Genomic DNA, 15,697 nt, shown 5'->3' with positions numbered 1-15,697 from the left:
CACAGAAAGGTCGAATGATCAATCAGTATAAACCGAATAGATAACCGAATCGAAAACAGGATCAAACCAAACCATGTAAAAAAAAAAAACGCATTCTCATTTCCTTTGGGTTAACTACCCTAAACCTAATAGCGTTGCAGTCTTGCAGAGGGCTGCTTCATCTTCCCTTCTCTCCAAGAAATGGCTCAGTATGTTTGCCTTCCCTTCACACCAAATCTCCACTTTCCCAAACCAAACACGCCCTTAGGTTTCGCTGTTAACCGAAAACGTTTCATGGATTCTGTTGATCGAGTCATGTTGGGTGTGTCAGGCAGTTCTGCCATGAGGAGGTTCACTCGGAATGGTCCAGTACTCCGTGTCGACTCAGATCATACCAAACGTTGGACACGTAACGTGCTGAACCCTGGCGTCTTGAATCTTCCTCTCGACAGAACTGTTCATGATGATTCACTAGTCTTGGATGAATCAGCTTGCAAGACACTTGTTAAGCTGAAACTAAATTATGGTTTTATAATCCCCATACTTCCCGAGGACACTTCTTTTCCAGCACTTAAGTCACTCACTCTCTATACGGCACGCTTCTGTAATCTTGGAGCGTTTGAAAAGCTTATCTCTGCTTGTCCTTTACTTGAGGAACTGAGCATCTTGCATGGGGTTGGTTGGGAACTTTGGAGATGTTCTCACATCCTGTCCCGTCCGAACCTTAAGAGACTTACCATTAGATCATGGTTCTACGTTAATCTTGTTGAGTTGGGGAGTATGAGTTTTGATATTCCCAATCTTGTTTACCTGGAATACTCTGACTATGTTCAGCGTCAGTATCCTGCTGTTAAACTGGACTCTCTTGTTGAAGCTAAACTCGAGCTTATGGTGAAAGATGGAGATCATGGTAGTTACGATCCGTTTAATCTCTTTAAGGGATTAAGACATGTCCAGAAGCTTAGCTTATCATTTCCTGAAACTGTGGAGGTAATTGTTTATCATCTCTCTCTCTTTCATTCTTTGTAATCGGTACTAATATTTTAAGACCTATAGATTATTTAGTAAGATTTTTTTCTTTACATTTTATGTATATGTATAATATCTTTAGGGACCATAGATTAATGTTTCACTTGTCTATAACTTTATAAGACCAATAAAAAGTATCCGGAGATTATAAGAATAGTAGCATGAAATGTTTCAGTCCATATGAAATGATCCAAAGATTGCATTGATCTGATGACTAGTTCATTCTACTTTTGTGTTTCAGATTTTTGATTACTACCGTGAAGCAGTGCCTGTGTTCGAAAACGTGAGCCAGTTATCTATTACAACTCTTTTGGGCTTCTGTTCATCTTTCTCGACTCTACCGTCTCTACCATCTGTACTGAAGAAATTTCCAAATGTACAGACTCTCGTCATCGAGGTATCTATCATCCAAGAAGCCAAAAGATTGCTATACAAAATGCATCTTAACAATGTGTCAATGTCTAATAACCCCTTCCTCTTGCTTCAGGGTCCCTTGTGCGGCCATGATCATTCGGATTTTGTCTGCAGATGCTTCTCGGTAGATGTTGTTAAACTGTCATCTCCTGTGAAGGTTCTAGAACTAACAATATACAAAGGAAGTAGCGATGAGATGGATCAAATCAAGCGTTTCTTGGAGGACTTTTCATGTCTTGAGCTCGTCAAAGTTCGTGTTTTCCCAGAAGACTACGAGGAGAAGTTGCGCATTGCCACGGATTTGCTCATGCTTCCTAGAGCTTCTTCCAGATGCAAAATCCAGGTCGAGTTTTGTTCAAAATCATTTCCTTGGTGATTCTTGATATATATATATAGCCTCATAGGTCCCAGTAACAGGGAAAGTGGACAAAGGTTCCTATGAATAAGGTTTGATCAGCTTTGATCTCGCAAGCTTTTTGATTGATATACTATGTGCGTCTTTAGTTGTAATAAAATCACGATGGCTCACATATCATATAGAATTTTGTGTGGTCTTCATCCTCTATAACATCAAAACGAAAGTTCCATTGTATTCGTTGTGTAATCTTTTGACTCTTCCACGTCTTTGGTTCTGTTACATAATATGAAAATATCCATATTAAAACGGTCGGAAGGTTACAAGTGATCAATCAGCATAAACCGGTTAGATAACCGGATTAAACTAGACAACAATGGATGACTAAACCATGTAAAAATTCAGACGCATTCTCATTTCCTTTGTTGACATTTCTCTTCTTGAGCTTGTACTCTTGGCCAGCTCTCTTTCTCACTCTGTTTTGTTCACTCACTCGCATACTTGTTTCTCACTTGTGTATCATTTTGTATGTACACAGGCACACACTTCTCTCTTGACTCTCTCGTTGGTGTTTGTTCTTCTAGAGAGAGAAGAGTATTCTCAAGCTCCGAAACAAAACCAACAATAACAATAACTAATAGAAAAAAAGAGTAAATCACATCTCAGGCTCCTCAACAATAGAAAAATCCAAACAAACACATTCTTATAGATTGAAACAATACCGATTATCAGATAGTAACGAATATTTATATAAGAATTAGCCGTATCTGGATGATCTTAACTTGAACGATATCAGATACAAAGCAAATCTAGAAAACGATGAATCAACAATTTAAACTTGAATGCTTAAATCAAATTCAACCTATCAAAAAGGAAAAATCTATCGATCACTATACTGATTACACTAACAAGGATGGGGATTAATTTTACCAGATAATTTGAGAAACGATGGAGGAATAAGAAACTACTTTACCTAGTTTCGAAGAATGATCTAAGTAGCGTGAGAAAACGTCTCTCCAGCTCTAATCTAACTAGGGGCGAGCCCCCGCGCAAGCGCGGGGTTGTATATCTCTCAAAGAGTGAAGAAGAAACTCTGTTTGTGAAGTTGTTGTTTAACTTGTTCAGTTGCTTAGTCGATACTTGTATATTTAGAGGGCTAAGATTGGGTTAATATCTGTGAGGTTTATTATGTTGTTGTGGTGGATGCTTTGTGAAGGTCATGTTTTTCTATTTTAGAGTTGATCAATTACTGAATTTATTGATTTTTTATCTTAATTCCTTTTGTATATTTATGAGTCTTTTCGTTTGATTTAATTTAAGAAATAAATTTTATTTTACAAGATAAGTCAAAAATCAATATTTTTAAACAAAAGAATCAGAAGTCTTCAGTGAATTATATAATCTAATAAAGTTATGTTTTCATCAGTCTGACTTGCATTTACTCTTCTGCCGATAGATTTCGATGAAAATTATATGAATTAAAATTTAGTAGTTGTTTTGAAAACAATGAACAATAAGTTAAAGTTAAGACTTTTAGTTCAAATTTGAAACAAAATATGTTGATTCTGAATAACTATTATTTCTAGTATGTGTTGATTTATAAACTACTTTACAGTGTATCTAAGAGTAAATGCAGATGGAAGATATATTATTTTTAATTGAAATTTGGTTTGTGGAAAATATTGTTAACATGTTTTTCTAACCGGCAATCTGTTGCATGGTAAGAGGACACTTTTAAGCAAAAAAGAAAATATAGTACACTTTGTAACACGTCTGCAAAATAAGCATATTATATGCTCATATGAAATTGTGTATAGTTCAATTTTTGGCAAAGAAATTTCTTGTTTAATAGTTAAAACATTATTAGTAATCTACCTAAAGAAGACATTTGGCATGAATCATCTGTTGAGAAATAGGCTGCCAAAAACCTATATGGGCAAAATGATTTGTTAATTATTAATCATAATTTTGAGAACAACTTAACCACCTCCAACAGTTCACATTATCTCTTTCTTAAAACCATAAACTCCCCACAAAATCTCAGTGGAAGCCATAGCAGGAGGTACAGATTGAACTCAACCTCTGTAGGATCTAAGGCACTACTTGCAATGAGGAACCAATAAGCAAGCAGAGAGAGAAGCAATAACGAAAAAACGGAAAGGAAAAGAAAAAAACAGCGATTTGAAAGTATTGACCAAGCGATCTAACTGGTTTCTTCAATCAAAAGCGATATGACTAAGAGGCCAAAGGTAGACCAGCTGGCTCCAAGAACAAACCCTGAAAACATGATACCATAAACAGAAAAGCCAAGCACCATTGGCAGTTGAGTCCATAAGGATGGCAAATTTACGGTAACAATGAGTCAATGACACAAACATCACCAAAACTATTTTGGTTGCGGAAGCAGACAGAGGTAAAAGAAAATCAATGACATATACAGGATTGCATGCCCCTATTTATCAGGGTTTCCAAATGCTCAAAGAACTTATGGTGATTGACTTCCTAATAAACAAAAATACCGACAAACAATTACACTAAAAGGAGAATACTCACAGCTTCTAGAAATACTGATGAACAGGTGTAAGGTTTGACGATGAAGTAAGATTAGCGTCATACGTTGCTTGAGATGCTGTCGGTCTTAACGACTACATACAGGGAAAGAAAAAAGAAAGAAAGAAAAAAAGACTGGTAAGAAAGCAACATGTACTTTGAAGATACAATGATGTAGTCAGCAAACGGCTAATTCTAATTCGTAAACCTTGACAATATCAGGTCTGGAGTATGAAGTTCTGTGGACAGGATGACATTCAACATAATCTGAACTATACGATACCACCGGGAAACCACTTCCAACACAAAAGGATTCATTGTGGGCTGTGTTCAGTTCATCCACTCTCCTGTCTGAATTCCGGTTTCAGAGACTCAAGCTCATTGTTTGCAGCACAACCTCGGGTGTACAAATAAGTCCACACTTGAAGGATAGCTGACCTTCCTACTCCCAAGCCTTGTTTGTGGAAGGGATGCCTCGGTAATGGAAAGGAACTATTACAGAAATCAAACTGCAAAAAAAAATAAAAGAACAAAACTGTAACTTTTCCATGGAAATTTCAAATACAAAAAATCTCAAAAGAACACATGATGATTATTTTTTCCTCACCTGGAGAGTACTGAGAATTGACATGAGAATACCTTGAGTTAGAAGTCCTCATTTACATGCAGAAACTGGCAAAAAAAAAGATAAACAAAGACATGAGAACTGACATCATTATCACAATTAAAAACTGTATCTCACGGTTGACAAAAAAAATTGTATCTCACGAACACGCTGATATGGCTTTTTGACAAAACCATCGCCCTTCTCATCATATTCTCCTGCCTCTTCTTTGCTTTGATTCCTTCACAGTCTGAAGCCATGTGACACATTTGACCACAAAAGAAGCATTTCTATGCTTGATATAGAAGATTAGTTTAAAGCGATTGTGAAGATTCATCCGACTCCCAATCCTCTCCAATTTATAGATCACACGAAGGAAACGGAGAGGTCGACTTTGTTATTGGGCTAAATGGGAATCACTTTAATTGGCCAAATTAAGAAGAATATATTGAATGTCGTTAAACGTTAGGGGAGGTAAAGAGTCGGAATTTTTTTTTTGTGTCTGCAGATTAAGCTTTGTGGAGGAGACGGCCAGGTTGAAAAAAAAATTCTTACCTGTTGAAAGACAAAACGCAGAGTTTGGTTACATAATCAAACATTCTTTATGGGCTGATACCAAATTTATTAACCGAAGCAAACCCAAACGCAGCAAACCAGAACAAACGATATGAGTTAAACACCAGACAAAACCAAATACGAAGCCTAGACCAGTTAGCCCATTCGTTTTATAAAAAAAAAAATAATAGAGGTGGGGCCCACATACCTGCTGACGTGGCGGCAAGGGAGAGCCCCAACTCTCTCATTATAGTATAGATTATAGAGATATATTTCCCAGTGTGGTGTCTTATTTGTTGTATTATTTGAATCTGTTATTGTAGTTTTGTCCCTGTAATATACTGATAATTTCAGTTTTTACTTGCAATTGTTACCCACCTCCATTGTTTCTAAGAGAGTCACAGGATATACGACATGAGATATGGTATGCACTATGCAGGGAGTGTTCATGCTCAACTGCTCCTTGGACAGGGTCTTTGACTCTCGTAACTCACTAAACCATTTATATATCTACTTTATTAAAACATAAGTACACATATGGATTAACCCTAAGATTTACTATTTATTTACAAGTTTATGCCACTGAAGTATTTAATAATCATACATTTAAGCAATTCATGTCTTTTCTTAATTTATTTAATGATTTCCTAAATCAGATTTTAAACTAAAAAGGATTTGAGAACAATAAATTTTTTTAAAAACGACTTTCCTAAAAAAATAGGTATTCCTTATTTTGCATTGCTCATAATATTCATCTACGTATTTTATTATGGCCAAAATGATAATAGGTGCACATATCATAACATTAGCCTAATAAACCATTTATAAATCATCCATGGCCAAAGTTATAATTTTTGAAAATCACCCGGCCCAAGTTATCATTATCATTTTCATATTTGTTTTTATTGTTTTATTATTTTCTCAAGATAATGATTTAAGAATCTATTTTTACAAATCATTTAAAACCTTTTTTCAAAAATTCTATAGGAAAAATAAATTTCACTGTAGTAATATAGATTTTTATTCATAAATTATTAGTATAATTCTTTCATAATATAAGTCCAATTAGTTATAAATATTTGATTCGTTTATATGATGCATTGTGATATAATAGACAACTAAAATCACGAAGTATAATTATTCAAAGTAATAAATAAAATTGCTATGTTTTAAAATGTTATATCAAAAATTATGTAATACATTTTAATTTACAAATATAAATCAAATATATATATATATATATATATATGTATATTAAACTGTTAGTACAAAAAAATTAAAAGAAATATTTATGCTGAAAAAAAATTATACAGTCACGGGTCAAGCTATAGAAATAAACAATAACAATGCAAGATTATTTTTCTTTAATAAATTTATTTTAATATAAATTATATTTCCAAATATGTTTATATATTTTATGTATTTATAAATTTATTTTATTTGTTTTAAGGGATGCTAAGATTTTGGAATTGGAAAAAAATGACCCACTTCTATATTATTTTTGTTTGGAAACTTAAAACTTTGTATCATAATATTTTATTAAACTTATAATTTTAATTTTAGTTTTTATTATAATCGTAAAAGATTAATTATCAATTTAAATTTGTATTTAAATATTACAAATACATAATCTAACATAAATAAAAACATAAAAACAGAAAACAAATATCCGCCCGGTCGGGCGAGTCAAGATCTAGTACCCTTTATGAATCGTGTAATGATGTCAACTAAAGTTGTGTGTTTACTAATCTTTGGCTAGGTAGCCTCTGTTTCCGGTGGAGTCTAAGGTATTTGAGCCCAAAATAAATGACTTAAATCTCTATATATTAATATTATCAGTATCAAAATTTTTGACCACACATTTTTCTAATTTTATATTTAAATATTAATATAATTGATGAAAGATTTAAAGTCAAAATTTCAATGCACCGTAATGCAATAATAACAACTGGACATAAAAAGTTATTTTTGAAAAATGTGATGGAAGACAGCTGTCATATGGCTAGTGACAGCTGTATTCCAATATCTAATAACTTTTAAAAGGTTAGTTTTGTAATTGACCGTAAACAATTCAGTATCCAGTAAGCCATTGTTATATCCAAAAACTAGAACACACAGATTACACAGCTCTCTCTTTTAAAAGGTTAGTTTTCTACGTTTGTGTTTCTTTCATGTTGCCTCTGCCTCTGATGATCTTTTAGTGCTTACTGTTTACACGCAGGAGAGATCCAAGTCTTATTACCCCTTCGTCTCCTTACTTACTAAAACAACAATGGTACACTAAGATTATTTCCATTTTGTATTTACCCTATTTTATTTAAGAGGTTAAAACTATTGCTGGAGTTTTGGTGGATTTTCATTTTTGTTCAGGCTCAAGATGACTCTGCTGAGTGGAATACAGATGATGACTTGTATTTTGAGATTGATAACTTTCAGTCATCTTCAAAGTCATCATCTCCGGTAGTCACTTCTTCAGACCACATGTTTGCTACGCTTCTTGACATGGGATTTTCAGATGACGTGATCGCTAGAGCAATCCAAGAAAATGGTGAGCCTTTTTTGTATGTGAACGAATAAATTTGTTTGTTTAGTTTTAATGTGATTATCAATGATTTTGCAGGACCAAATGCTGAAACTTCAGCCATTATTGATACTATTTCCAAGTACTCGGTTAGTTTTCTCTCTGTAGTTTTGATGCATTCTTTGTTATATACAGTTGTGGGATGTCTTATAGTTTATTCTAATTTACTCTTTATGATTCTGTTGTGAAGATGAACTGTGAACCTAGCTCTTCTAAGTCTAAGACTATCAATCACTTCCTTGCCATGGGATTTGATGAGGAAAAAATTATCAAAGCCATACATAAACATGGTAGACATTTCTCTCTCTCTCTCTCTTTCTCTCTCGCTCTCTCTCTCGCTCTCGCTCTCTCGCTCTCGCTCTCGCTCTCTCGCTCTCTCTCTCTCGCTCTCTCTCTCTCTCTCTCTCTCTCTCTCTCGCTCTCTCTCTCTTTTGAAGTATGAAGTTAAACTCTGTGACTTTCTTTACATTTTATCTTCTATCTTGCAGGAGAAGAAAACATGGAAGAAATTGCAAATGCACTCCTCTCTTCTGAAGTAAGTGGTGGTATTATGAAGACATCATCTTTCCTGACATTAACAATAATATCTTAAATTTTGTGGGTGGTTTGCAGGCAGATATGAAAGAAGAAGATAACATTGACTGGTCAGATAGTGATGATGACGATGAGGTAAATTAGTTCCGTGGTTACAGTAACATTTATTTAGCAGTACTAGACCAAACAAGTTTATAATTGTATGTCAGGATAGTTGCATATGTATAATTTATATGCATTTTGATAGCTATATTTAAAAAATTACAGAAAGATCCAGACTCATTTGATAGCTGCAATCCATTGAGTTCTTTGGTGAAAATGGGTTTCTCCGAGCTGGAAGCTTCTCTAGCTATAGAGAGATGTGGTAAAGGTTCCCGTTACTTCTTTTGTCTTCACGTTGCTTCCCAAGGAAGTGGCATAAACCGTGATTAAATGAAACCATAGCCTCTGCTTGCATGTTTCTATTTCTCTGTCACATATCTATCATATGGTGTTGCGTGACTTACACTTAGACGTTACATGGTTTAGGCTTATCTATCATAGCCTTTTGGCCCTTTAGCTTGTGTGGTGTATAGTTAAAATGTTTCTAGCTAGCTCTCTCGCTTATCTATCATATGGTGTTGCCTTATACTTATCCAAGTTTATCTGATAAAATTTCAGGAGACAATGTGAGCATTGCAGACCTCGCAGACTTCATTTGTGCTTCACAGATAGCTCGAGAATCAGATGAGTTTCACACTGACCCTGAAGAACAAAAGGTATGGTTAAAACCCCCCCCCCTATAAAAGTCTTGTCTTCGTTTCATAACAATATTTTTTACCAAGAAAAGGTTACTGGTTTTTGTGAGAACTTGTTGATTTGTGGCTTCATTATCTTTGGAAGAAACCAGCAATATGAAACCTTGATTTTGTGTATGCAGCCAACACAGAACATCAAGAAAAAGCGGAAAGAGCCTAGGCCATCCGCTAATGACCAGTTGATTTGCCTACCAAACCCAATGATAGGGTTCGGGGTTCCAAATGAGGCAATGTTCATCACACATAGAGATCTCCCAGCACTAGCTCGTGCCCCACCCTACTTCTACTATGAAAACGTCGCTTGTGCACCTAAAGGCGTTTGGGAGACCATCTCAAGTCATTTGTATGATATTGCACCGGAGTTTGTGGACTCCAAGTACATATGCGCAGCAGCTAGGAAAAGAGGCTATGTGCACAACCTTCCCATTAGCAACAGATACCAGATTCAACCTGCTCCAAAACTAACAATTCAAGAAGCCCTTCCGCACATTGGGATACGGTGGCCAACATGGGACACAAGGACTAAACTGAACTGCATACTTACCGTTCATGCTAGCGCTCAGACAACAAAGAGGATCCGCTTAGCACTTGAGGCTCATACTGGTGAACCTTCTGAAGCGACAAAAAGGTATGTCATTGAGCAGTGTAGGAGGTGGAACCTTGTATGGGTGGGGAAAAACAAAGTCGCCCCACTCGATGGAGAAGAAACAGAGTCTCTTTTGGGTTTTCCAAAATACCATACACGAGGCGGTGGCATGAGTAATACCGATCGTTTGAAGTCACTTGGCAATTCTTTTCAGGTAACTTTGACTTTTCGTTTGCATACACGTAATGTGTTTTGATGCTTTGTGTTGGAACTTTTGTTTTTAGGTGGACACAGTGGCATATCATCTGTCTGTCCTTAAACCCTTGTTTCCTGATGGTATTAATGTTCTCTCTCTCTTCACTGGTATTGGTGGTGGAGAAGTGGCGCTTCACCGTCTCCAAATCCCGATGAAAACTGTCGTCGCTGTGGAGATATCGAAAAAGAACAGAACCATTTTAAAGGACTTTTGGGGACAAACTAACCAAAAAGGAGTCTTGGAAGAGATTGAAGACGTGAGAGACCTAACTAAAGACAAAATTGTTGAGCTGATGAAGCGTTTTGGTGGGTTTGATCTTGTTATTGGAGGTAGTCCGTGCAATAACCTCGCTGGTGGTAACAGAGTAAACAGGAGTGGTCTCGAAGGTGAACAATCTTCGTTGTTCTTTGAGTATTGCCGGATTCTCGACGTGGTTCGTGAGACAACAATGCAGATGAGAAGATCTTGATGGTTTTTTTTGTCTGAAAACTTTGCGTGAACTTTATATTATCTTAACGCATTATCATCTCGGCTTAAGATAACTGTGTGTTAACAAAAGTAGCAGGGACTTGTTTATTTTGGCGGTGGTCTGTAATAGAACTATGTCGTAGGGATGTTTATTAAAACGTTTTAAATGTTAGTTGTTACATATGAAGTTATGAAGTCTATCACCGGACCCAGATGAGGGTTAATGGATTGGAGTATCTGAGTACAGTCATGACTGGTGATGAGTGTTGTAACCTAATGGTCCTAATCTAATAACCACTAGTATATAAGACAGCTTAGAGAAAGTGTACACGCGTGTGTGTTTAGTGATCAACCATGGAGGGAGAGGAGGTGCGACATTTCAATAGCATTTTCATTTTCTGAAGCTTGTAAAGTTCTATCAAATTATGTGGTCGATTATGATCAATATTAGTGGGCTTCTTCTCCACCTAACTTATTCACAATCTCTGTGTGCAACCAAAAGATGTCTGTCAAGCTTTTCTTTAAATCTGATTATTTTGATTTAACAGTTTGTTATAACCATTTTACCATTTTGTATATCAATTGTCATAATTTCACTGGGACGTATACAAAACAGAGTTGCAATATGTAGATGATTTTATATCTATGTGGTGTATATATTCGCTAATTTATGAATTAATAACCAAACAAGCTTGTTATTTCAAACTTTCAAAGTCACTATAGCTGAGTAACAACCAGCTTATAACAACCATCAGCAAAGAACAAGAGCCCATAAACGAGTTTTTTTTTTGGTCTTACTAATATAAACACAAAAGGTTATACCCCGTAGAAACAAACAAAAACATTAGAAGTATCTTGTACTGGTGTGTGGTGTTAAAAGTTATAGCGACTTTGCTCCACACACACTTCACAAAATGAATAATTAACCGAAAGGGGCACACTTACATATAAGATATATCACCCCCTGATCTGGTAAAGTTCCAATAAGTTACTTCTGTCTCATCATCATCGCCTCGTGAAAGCTGCGAGGCGGTGAGGAAGTGGACGGTGCAGCACCTCTGTTGAATCTCTCTGGACTACGACTCCTCTCTCTTCCCCATCCTGAGCCACGACCACTGCTTCAACCACCACAAAACAACACAATTTTTCTAAGTTCATATAAAGATAGAGCAAATGAGATACAAATGAGTCGTATATGATTTTATTTACCTGTCAGACCAGCTTCCTCTACCCCCTGAGTCACCACCTCCACGTCCTCCATAACCGGAACCACCACGACCTCCACCATAACCAGAATCACCACGACCTCCACCATAACCAGAATCACCACGACCTCCACCATAACCAGAATCACCACGACCTCCATAACCAGAACCACCACGACCTCCACCATAACCTGAATCACCACGTCCACCATAACCAGAATCACCACGGCCACCTCCACGACCACCATAGCCAGAATCACCATAGCCGCCACCACCACCAGAGGAAGGTGTACCCCAGCGGCGGAATTTGTTCATACCACCACCGCGTGTAGCCAACTCACGTACCTCCTGAGGGACTTTCTGGCTTGCTCCTTCCAAGATCTTGATCAGATCCGTAGCATGTTTTGCATCTTGGTCCCCAAAGAAGGTGTAAGCTAAACCTGTTGCTCCAGCTCTTCCCGTTCTTCCGATTCTGTGAACATAATCCTCCACTCCATTTGGGAAATCATAGTTCACCACCACCCTGTGAGAATCACGAATCTCCCATTAGCATACAATCTGTTTCAAATGCACTGGGTGATCAAATATCATTACCTGATGTCTTTAACATCAAGTCCACGAGCAGCTACATCGGTTGCAACGAGAACAGGAGTCCTCCCACTCCTAAACTGATTCAGCACATCATCTCGCTCTTGCTGAGACTTGTCTCCATGTATAGCAGCAGCTCCAAACGTTCGCATCAAGTTCCTCGCGAGAGTATCACACATCCTCTTGGTCGAACAGAAGATAATAATCTTGGAGCCTGGCTCCTGAGACCGCAATATCTGCTCCAACCTTCTTTGTTTCTCCATCGGTGGTATGACTTCAATAGTCTGTATCAAAATAAAATAAAGAAACCATCAGGCCTCGTCTAGCACAATCAGATATATTAATGTAACTATGTCTAACAGTATTAATCGAATCCGAACCTGAGTGATAGACTTGTTGGCCACGAGCTCATCGACGTTACCAATGTTGACTTGTGCAGGGTTACCAAGAAGATCGGATGCGATTTTCCTGACCTCTTTAGGCCATGTGGCTGTGTACATGAGGGTTTGACGCTTAGTGGGGACCTCATTGACAATCTTCCTGATCTGAGGCTCGAACCCCATGTCCAACATTCTATCAGCCTCGTCTAGCACAAGGTAAGACACTTGATGAAGACTGATTCTCTTCATCTCAAGGATATCATTCAATCTCCCGGGAGTTGCAATGACGATATCAACACCTCTCTCTATTTCCTTCAGCTGAGGACCCTTTGGTGCTCCACCATACAAGCACTACACAGAGAAAACATCGAAGATAAAGACACTTCCCAGATGAGCAAGTTTCAGCAATTTTATAGATTGAAGGAGGAGCTTTGACTTAACTGCACAGGAGATTCTTGATGACTTCCCAAACTTCAAAGCTTCAGCTTGGATTTGTGTGGCCAGCTCCCTAGTAGGTGACAACACCAAGATCGTTGGGCCCATTCGTGAGTCATTGCGGACCCGCTGGAGGTGCATGAAGCCTGGAATCAAGTAACCGAGAGTTTTTCCAGAGCCTGTTTTAGCGACGGCTACTATGTCTCTGTTCTGCATCGCAATTGGCCATGACTGAGCTTGAATTGGACTTGGAGCAGAGAATCCTGCACCGTATAACTGAAAAAAACAAAAACAAAAATCAGGATACACTTTAGAGAAAGAAAACACATAAGATAGCTTTTATTCACGGCTTATGGAGCCTGATGAAGGAGGACGAATCTACTTTGTGTCTAGAACCAATGGGGAGAAATGAATCATCAACAACATCAAAACGTTTTTGCCACGAGCTTTGGTTTAATATGAAAGCCCTTACCAAAAAATTTGGTCCACCGAAATGGGCACTCCAAATAATTTGCAAGGACCCCAAAGAAGTGGCACAGCGTACGACATTAGCTCCTCCAAGAGCAAATATCGCACCTGGGGACAAAAGAAAGTGCACGTGGCATACAAATGTGACTCTACTCAGTGTGTCTACCCGCCAGTAATTGCTAAAATCTAAATATGTAAATAATTCTCTTAGAATTATGGCTGATAGGCCAAAAAAAAAAAAACTCAAATAGTCAAAGTTCTGTAGCAGACAAGTATGGGAATAGAATATAGCCCACCGCCCCGACAACAAAACAGTTAAAGAACGCAGACATAATAAGTCTGGCCTATTAGACAAAAAAAGTTGTTTCATAAAAGTGTAAAATAAGAAATGCATCCAACAGGAGAAAGAAAACTCAAACTAGTCTTAGCTCATTAGTAGATCAATGTGAAAATAAACATATTACTCTCCCCACACAAGAACAGTGTGAGGATAAAACCACATGATGTGATAGTAATACGGAAAGAAAGATGATCTCATACCTCTCGCAGAAGCTCTGGAGGGAAACCAGTGGCTTCAAACGACATCAAAGGTGGCGGCACTTGGCCTCCCTAGCGAGAGTGGAAAAAAAGGAAATACCAGAGTCAGTAGGGAATAGATACTTATATAGTCAATCATTAAATGAACAGAGAGACGAACATAAACGGATTCCAAGAGAGACTCAAGAATACTTAACAGTGACAGTAATTTCATGGCGGCGACAATAGGCCTCTGGGGACATTTTTTCAGTCCCTGCAGCTGAAGAAGGAGGCCTTGTGGCAGCCAATCCACAAGATGCAGCATTCCCTGGTCCACTGGCAGCATTACTTGAATCTATTGGTCCACTTCTGCTTGCCTGTCCCAAATGAAAAGAGAGCTTTAGACACATGATGACCAAGATGGATAAAAATACAATGTGAATAATATAAATCACTGACACAAATTAGTACCTCACTAAACCTTGAAACAGAGTCAGTCTTAGGCTCATCGCTGCCCTTACTATACTTATCATCATCCTTTCCAGAACTGTACCCAGAAGAAGGTTGTTGCTGAGTCTGAACAGGAGAGCTTACGGGGGGAGCTAAACCAGGTGGTCTCTCGTACTGGGTAACATTGGTCTCCGGATTCCAAAAGTACAGGTACCCAGTTCGACTATCCACAAGACCTTTCCACGGCTTAGGGAGATTAGGATCCTCAGGTGCGTAACGGATCGTCGATGCTGTAGCAGTAGCAGCCATTTTACCAAAAAGTCCTGGAACAAAGAACAAACATGTCAAAAAAGCGATTAGAGTTTCCGTCAGATGTCTGAAAATAAAGAAAAAAGGACAGAGCTTTTGGCTTTTTTTTTCACAACACTGTCTGAAAATAAAGAAAGATTAAAAAAAAAAAAAACCCTAACGAGGTCACGATTAGCTGTCCAAACGAAAACCCTAACATGCAACAGAACAGATTCTATCAGACAACAAGACAAAGCGCAAACAAAGACAGACAATCTAGGTGAAACGATGAAATGCAGCTAAAATCCCCAAACTACCGGCGAAAAAAACTTCGGAAAAATCGGATCCGGGTGGGTTTTTCAGGAGATGAAAACAAAGGTCAAGGAAGTTTCGAGAACACTTACTGCGATTTAACTGTCGAGAGAGGGAGAGAGTATTGTTGCAGAGATTAAAGACAAAGAAAGATCCGAAAAGCAGATAACTTTTGAGTATTCTACTCTCTCACTCACTATGGAAATATACGCCACAGAGGAGGAGAGAAACGCGTGCCGGTTCGTTTCTAAACTTTTTCTCACTTTTTTTTTAAGGAAATATCTCCCTCTCCGACTCTCAGCACCTGAGCGGGGGCGGGCTTTATCTTCGCTTCGTTTAACCTAATA

The 15,697-nt window shown here is 37.7% G+C and overlaps 3 protein-coding genes and 1 long non-coding RNA gene across 6 annotated transcripts; 2 read left to right on the top strand and 2 right to left on the bottom strand.

The window, feature by feature from the left end:
* Positions 1-156: 156 nt before the first annotated feature.
* Positions 157-1,798, top strand: LOC108837724 (F-box/LRR-repeat protein At3g58980-like). Its single transcript, XM_057004276.1, has 3 exons — positions 157-969; positions 1,250-1,405; positions 1,496-1,798. Exons 1-3 carry the CDS (start codon positions 181-183, stop codon positions 1,796-1,798), a joined length of 1,248 nt encoding a protein of 415 aa, XP_056860256.1. The 5' UTR covers positions 157-180.
* Positions 1,799-1,994: 196 nt separating this feature from the next.
* LOC130507962 (uncharacterized) lies at positions 1,995-5,641 on the bottom strand. Its single transcript, XR_008942614.1, has 6 exons — positions 5,100-5,641; positions 4,935-4,999; positions 4,536-4,836; positions 4,331-4,422; positions 2,751-4,054; positions 1,995-2,411 (listed from the first exon to the last, which is right to left on the bottom strand). It is a non-coding gene; the product is annotated as an uncharacterized LOC130507962 (long non-coding RNA).
* Positions 5,642-7,659: 2,018 nt separating this feature from the next.
* LOC108839343 (DNA (cytosine-5)-methyltransferase DRM2-like) lies at positions 7,660-11,021 on the top strand. Its single transcript, XM_056993040.1, has 10 exons — positions 7,660-7,761; positions 7,857-8,034; positions 8,107-8,156; positions 8,258-8,357; positions 8,556-8,602; positions 8,680-8,736; positions 8,869-8,965; positions 9,262-9,359; positions 9,521-10,198; positions 10,269-11,021. Exons 1-10 carry the CDS (start codon positions 7,759-7,761, stop codon positions 10,707-10,709), a joined length of 1,749 nt encoding a protein of 582 aa, XP_056849020.1. The 5' UTR covers positions 7,660-7,758; the 3' UTR covers positions 10,710-11,021.
* Positions 11,022-11,474: 453 nt separating this feature from the next.
* LOC108843294 (DEAD-box ATP-dependent RNA helicase 46) lies at positions 11,475-15,624 on the bottom strand. Of its 3 annotated transcripts, none has more exons than XM_057002897.1 (9): positions 15,443-15,624; positions 14,772-15,073; positions 14,519-14,677; positions 14,325-14,393; positions 13,323-13,592; positions 12,882-13,232; positions 12,508-12,785; positions 11,918-12,436; positions 11,475-11,826 (listed from the first exon to the last, which is right to left on the bottom strand). In XM_057002897.1, exons 2-9 carry the CDS (start codon positions 15,057-15,059, stop codon positions 11,697-11,699), a joined length of 2,064 nt encoding a protein of 687 aa, XP_056858877.1. In that variant the 5' UTR covers positions 15,060-15,073; positions 15,443-15,624; the 3' UTR covers positions 11,475-11,696. The 3 variants fall into 3 exon arrangements, with proteins under 3 accessions (XP_056858877.1, XP_056858879.1, XP_056858878.1); XM_057002899.1 differs by having other exon boundaries at positions 11,475-11,823; positions 15,443-15,622; XM_057002898.1 differs by lacking the exon at positions 15,443-15,624 and adding an exon at positions 15,356-15,372.
* Between the last annotated feature and the right edge of the window lie 73 nt (positions 15,625-15,697).

The sequence above is a fragment of the Raphanus sativus genome, chromosome 2 (assembly GCF_000801105.2).
Source record: "Raphanus sativus cultivar WK10039 chromosome 2, ASM80110v3, whole genome shotgun sequence".
In the NCBI taxonomy this organism is placed as follows: Eukaryota; Viridiplantae; Streptophyta; class Magnoliopsida; order Brassicales; family Brassicaceae; genus Raphanus; species Raphanus sativus.
The sequence above is the reverse complement of the archived record's forward strand: the minus strand, read 5'-3'. Positions and strand labels throughout refer to the sequence as shown.

Excerpts from the sequence above, each read along its gene's own strand:
- LOC108837724 (XM_057004276.1), top strand. The coding sequence starts at position 181 with ATGGCTCAGTATGTTTGCCTTCCCTTCACACCAAATCTCCACTTTCCC. Across the intron at positions 970-1,249 it reads CATTTCCTGAAACTGTGGAG|ATTTTTGATTACTACCGTGA; the intron begins GTAATTGTTTAT and ends TTTGTGTTTCAG. Across the intron at positions 1,406-1,495 it reads TACAGACTCTCGTCATCGAG|GGTCCCTTGTGCGGCCATGA; the intron begins GTATCTATCATC and ends CTCTTGCTTCAG.
- LOC108839343 (XM_056993040.1), top strand. Across the intron at positions 8,737-8,868 it reads ATAGTGATGATGACGATGAG|AAAGATCCAGACTCATTTGA; the intron begins GTAAATTAGTTC and ends AAAAAATTACAG. Across the intron at positions 8,966-9,261 it reads TCTAGCTATAGAGAGATGTG|GAGACAATGTGAGCATTGCA; the intron begins GTAAAGGTTCCC and ends ATAAAATTTCAG.
- LOC108843294 (XM_057002897.1), bottom strand. The coding sequence starts at position 15,059 with ATGGCTGCTACTGCTACAGCATCGACGATCCGTTACGCACCTGAGGAT. Across the intron at positions 14,678-14,771 it reads CTGTTTCAAGGTTTAGTGAG|GCAAGCAGAAGTGGACCAAT; the intron begins GTACTAATTTGT and ends CATTTGGGACAG. Across the intron at positions 12,437-12,507 it reads CTTGATGTTAAAGACATCAG|GGTGGTGGTGAACTATGATT; the intron begins GTAATGATATTT and ends TGATTCTCACAG.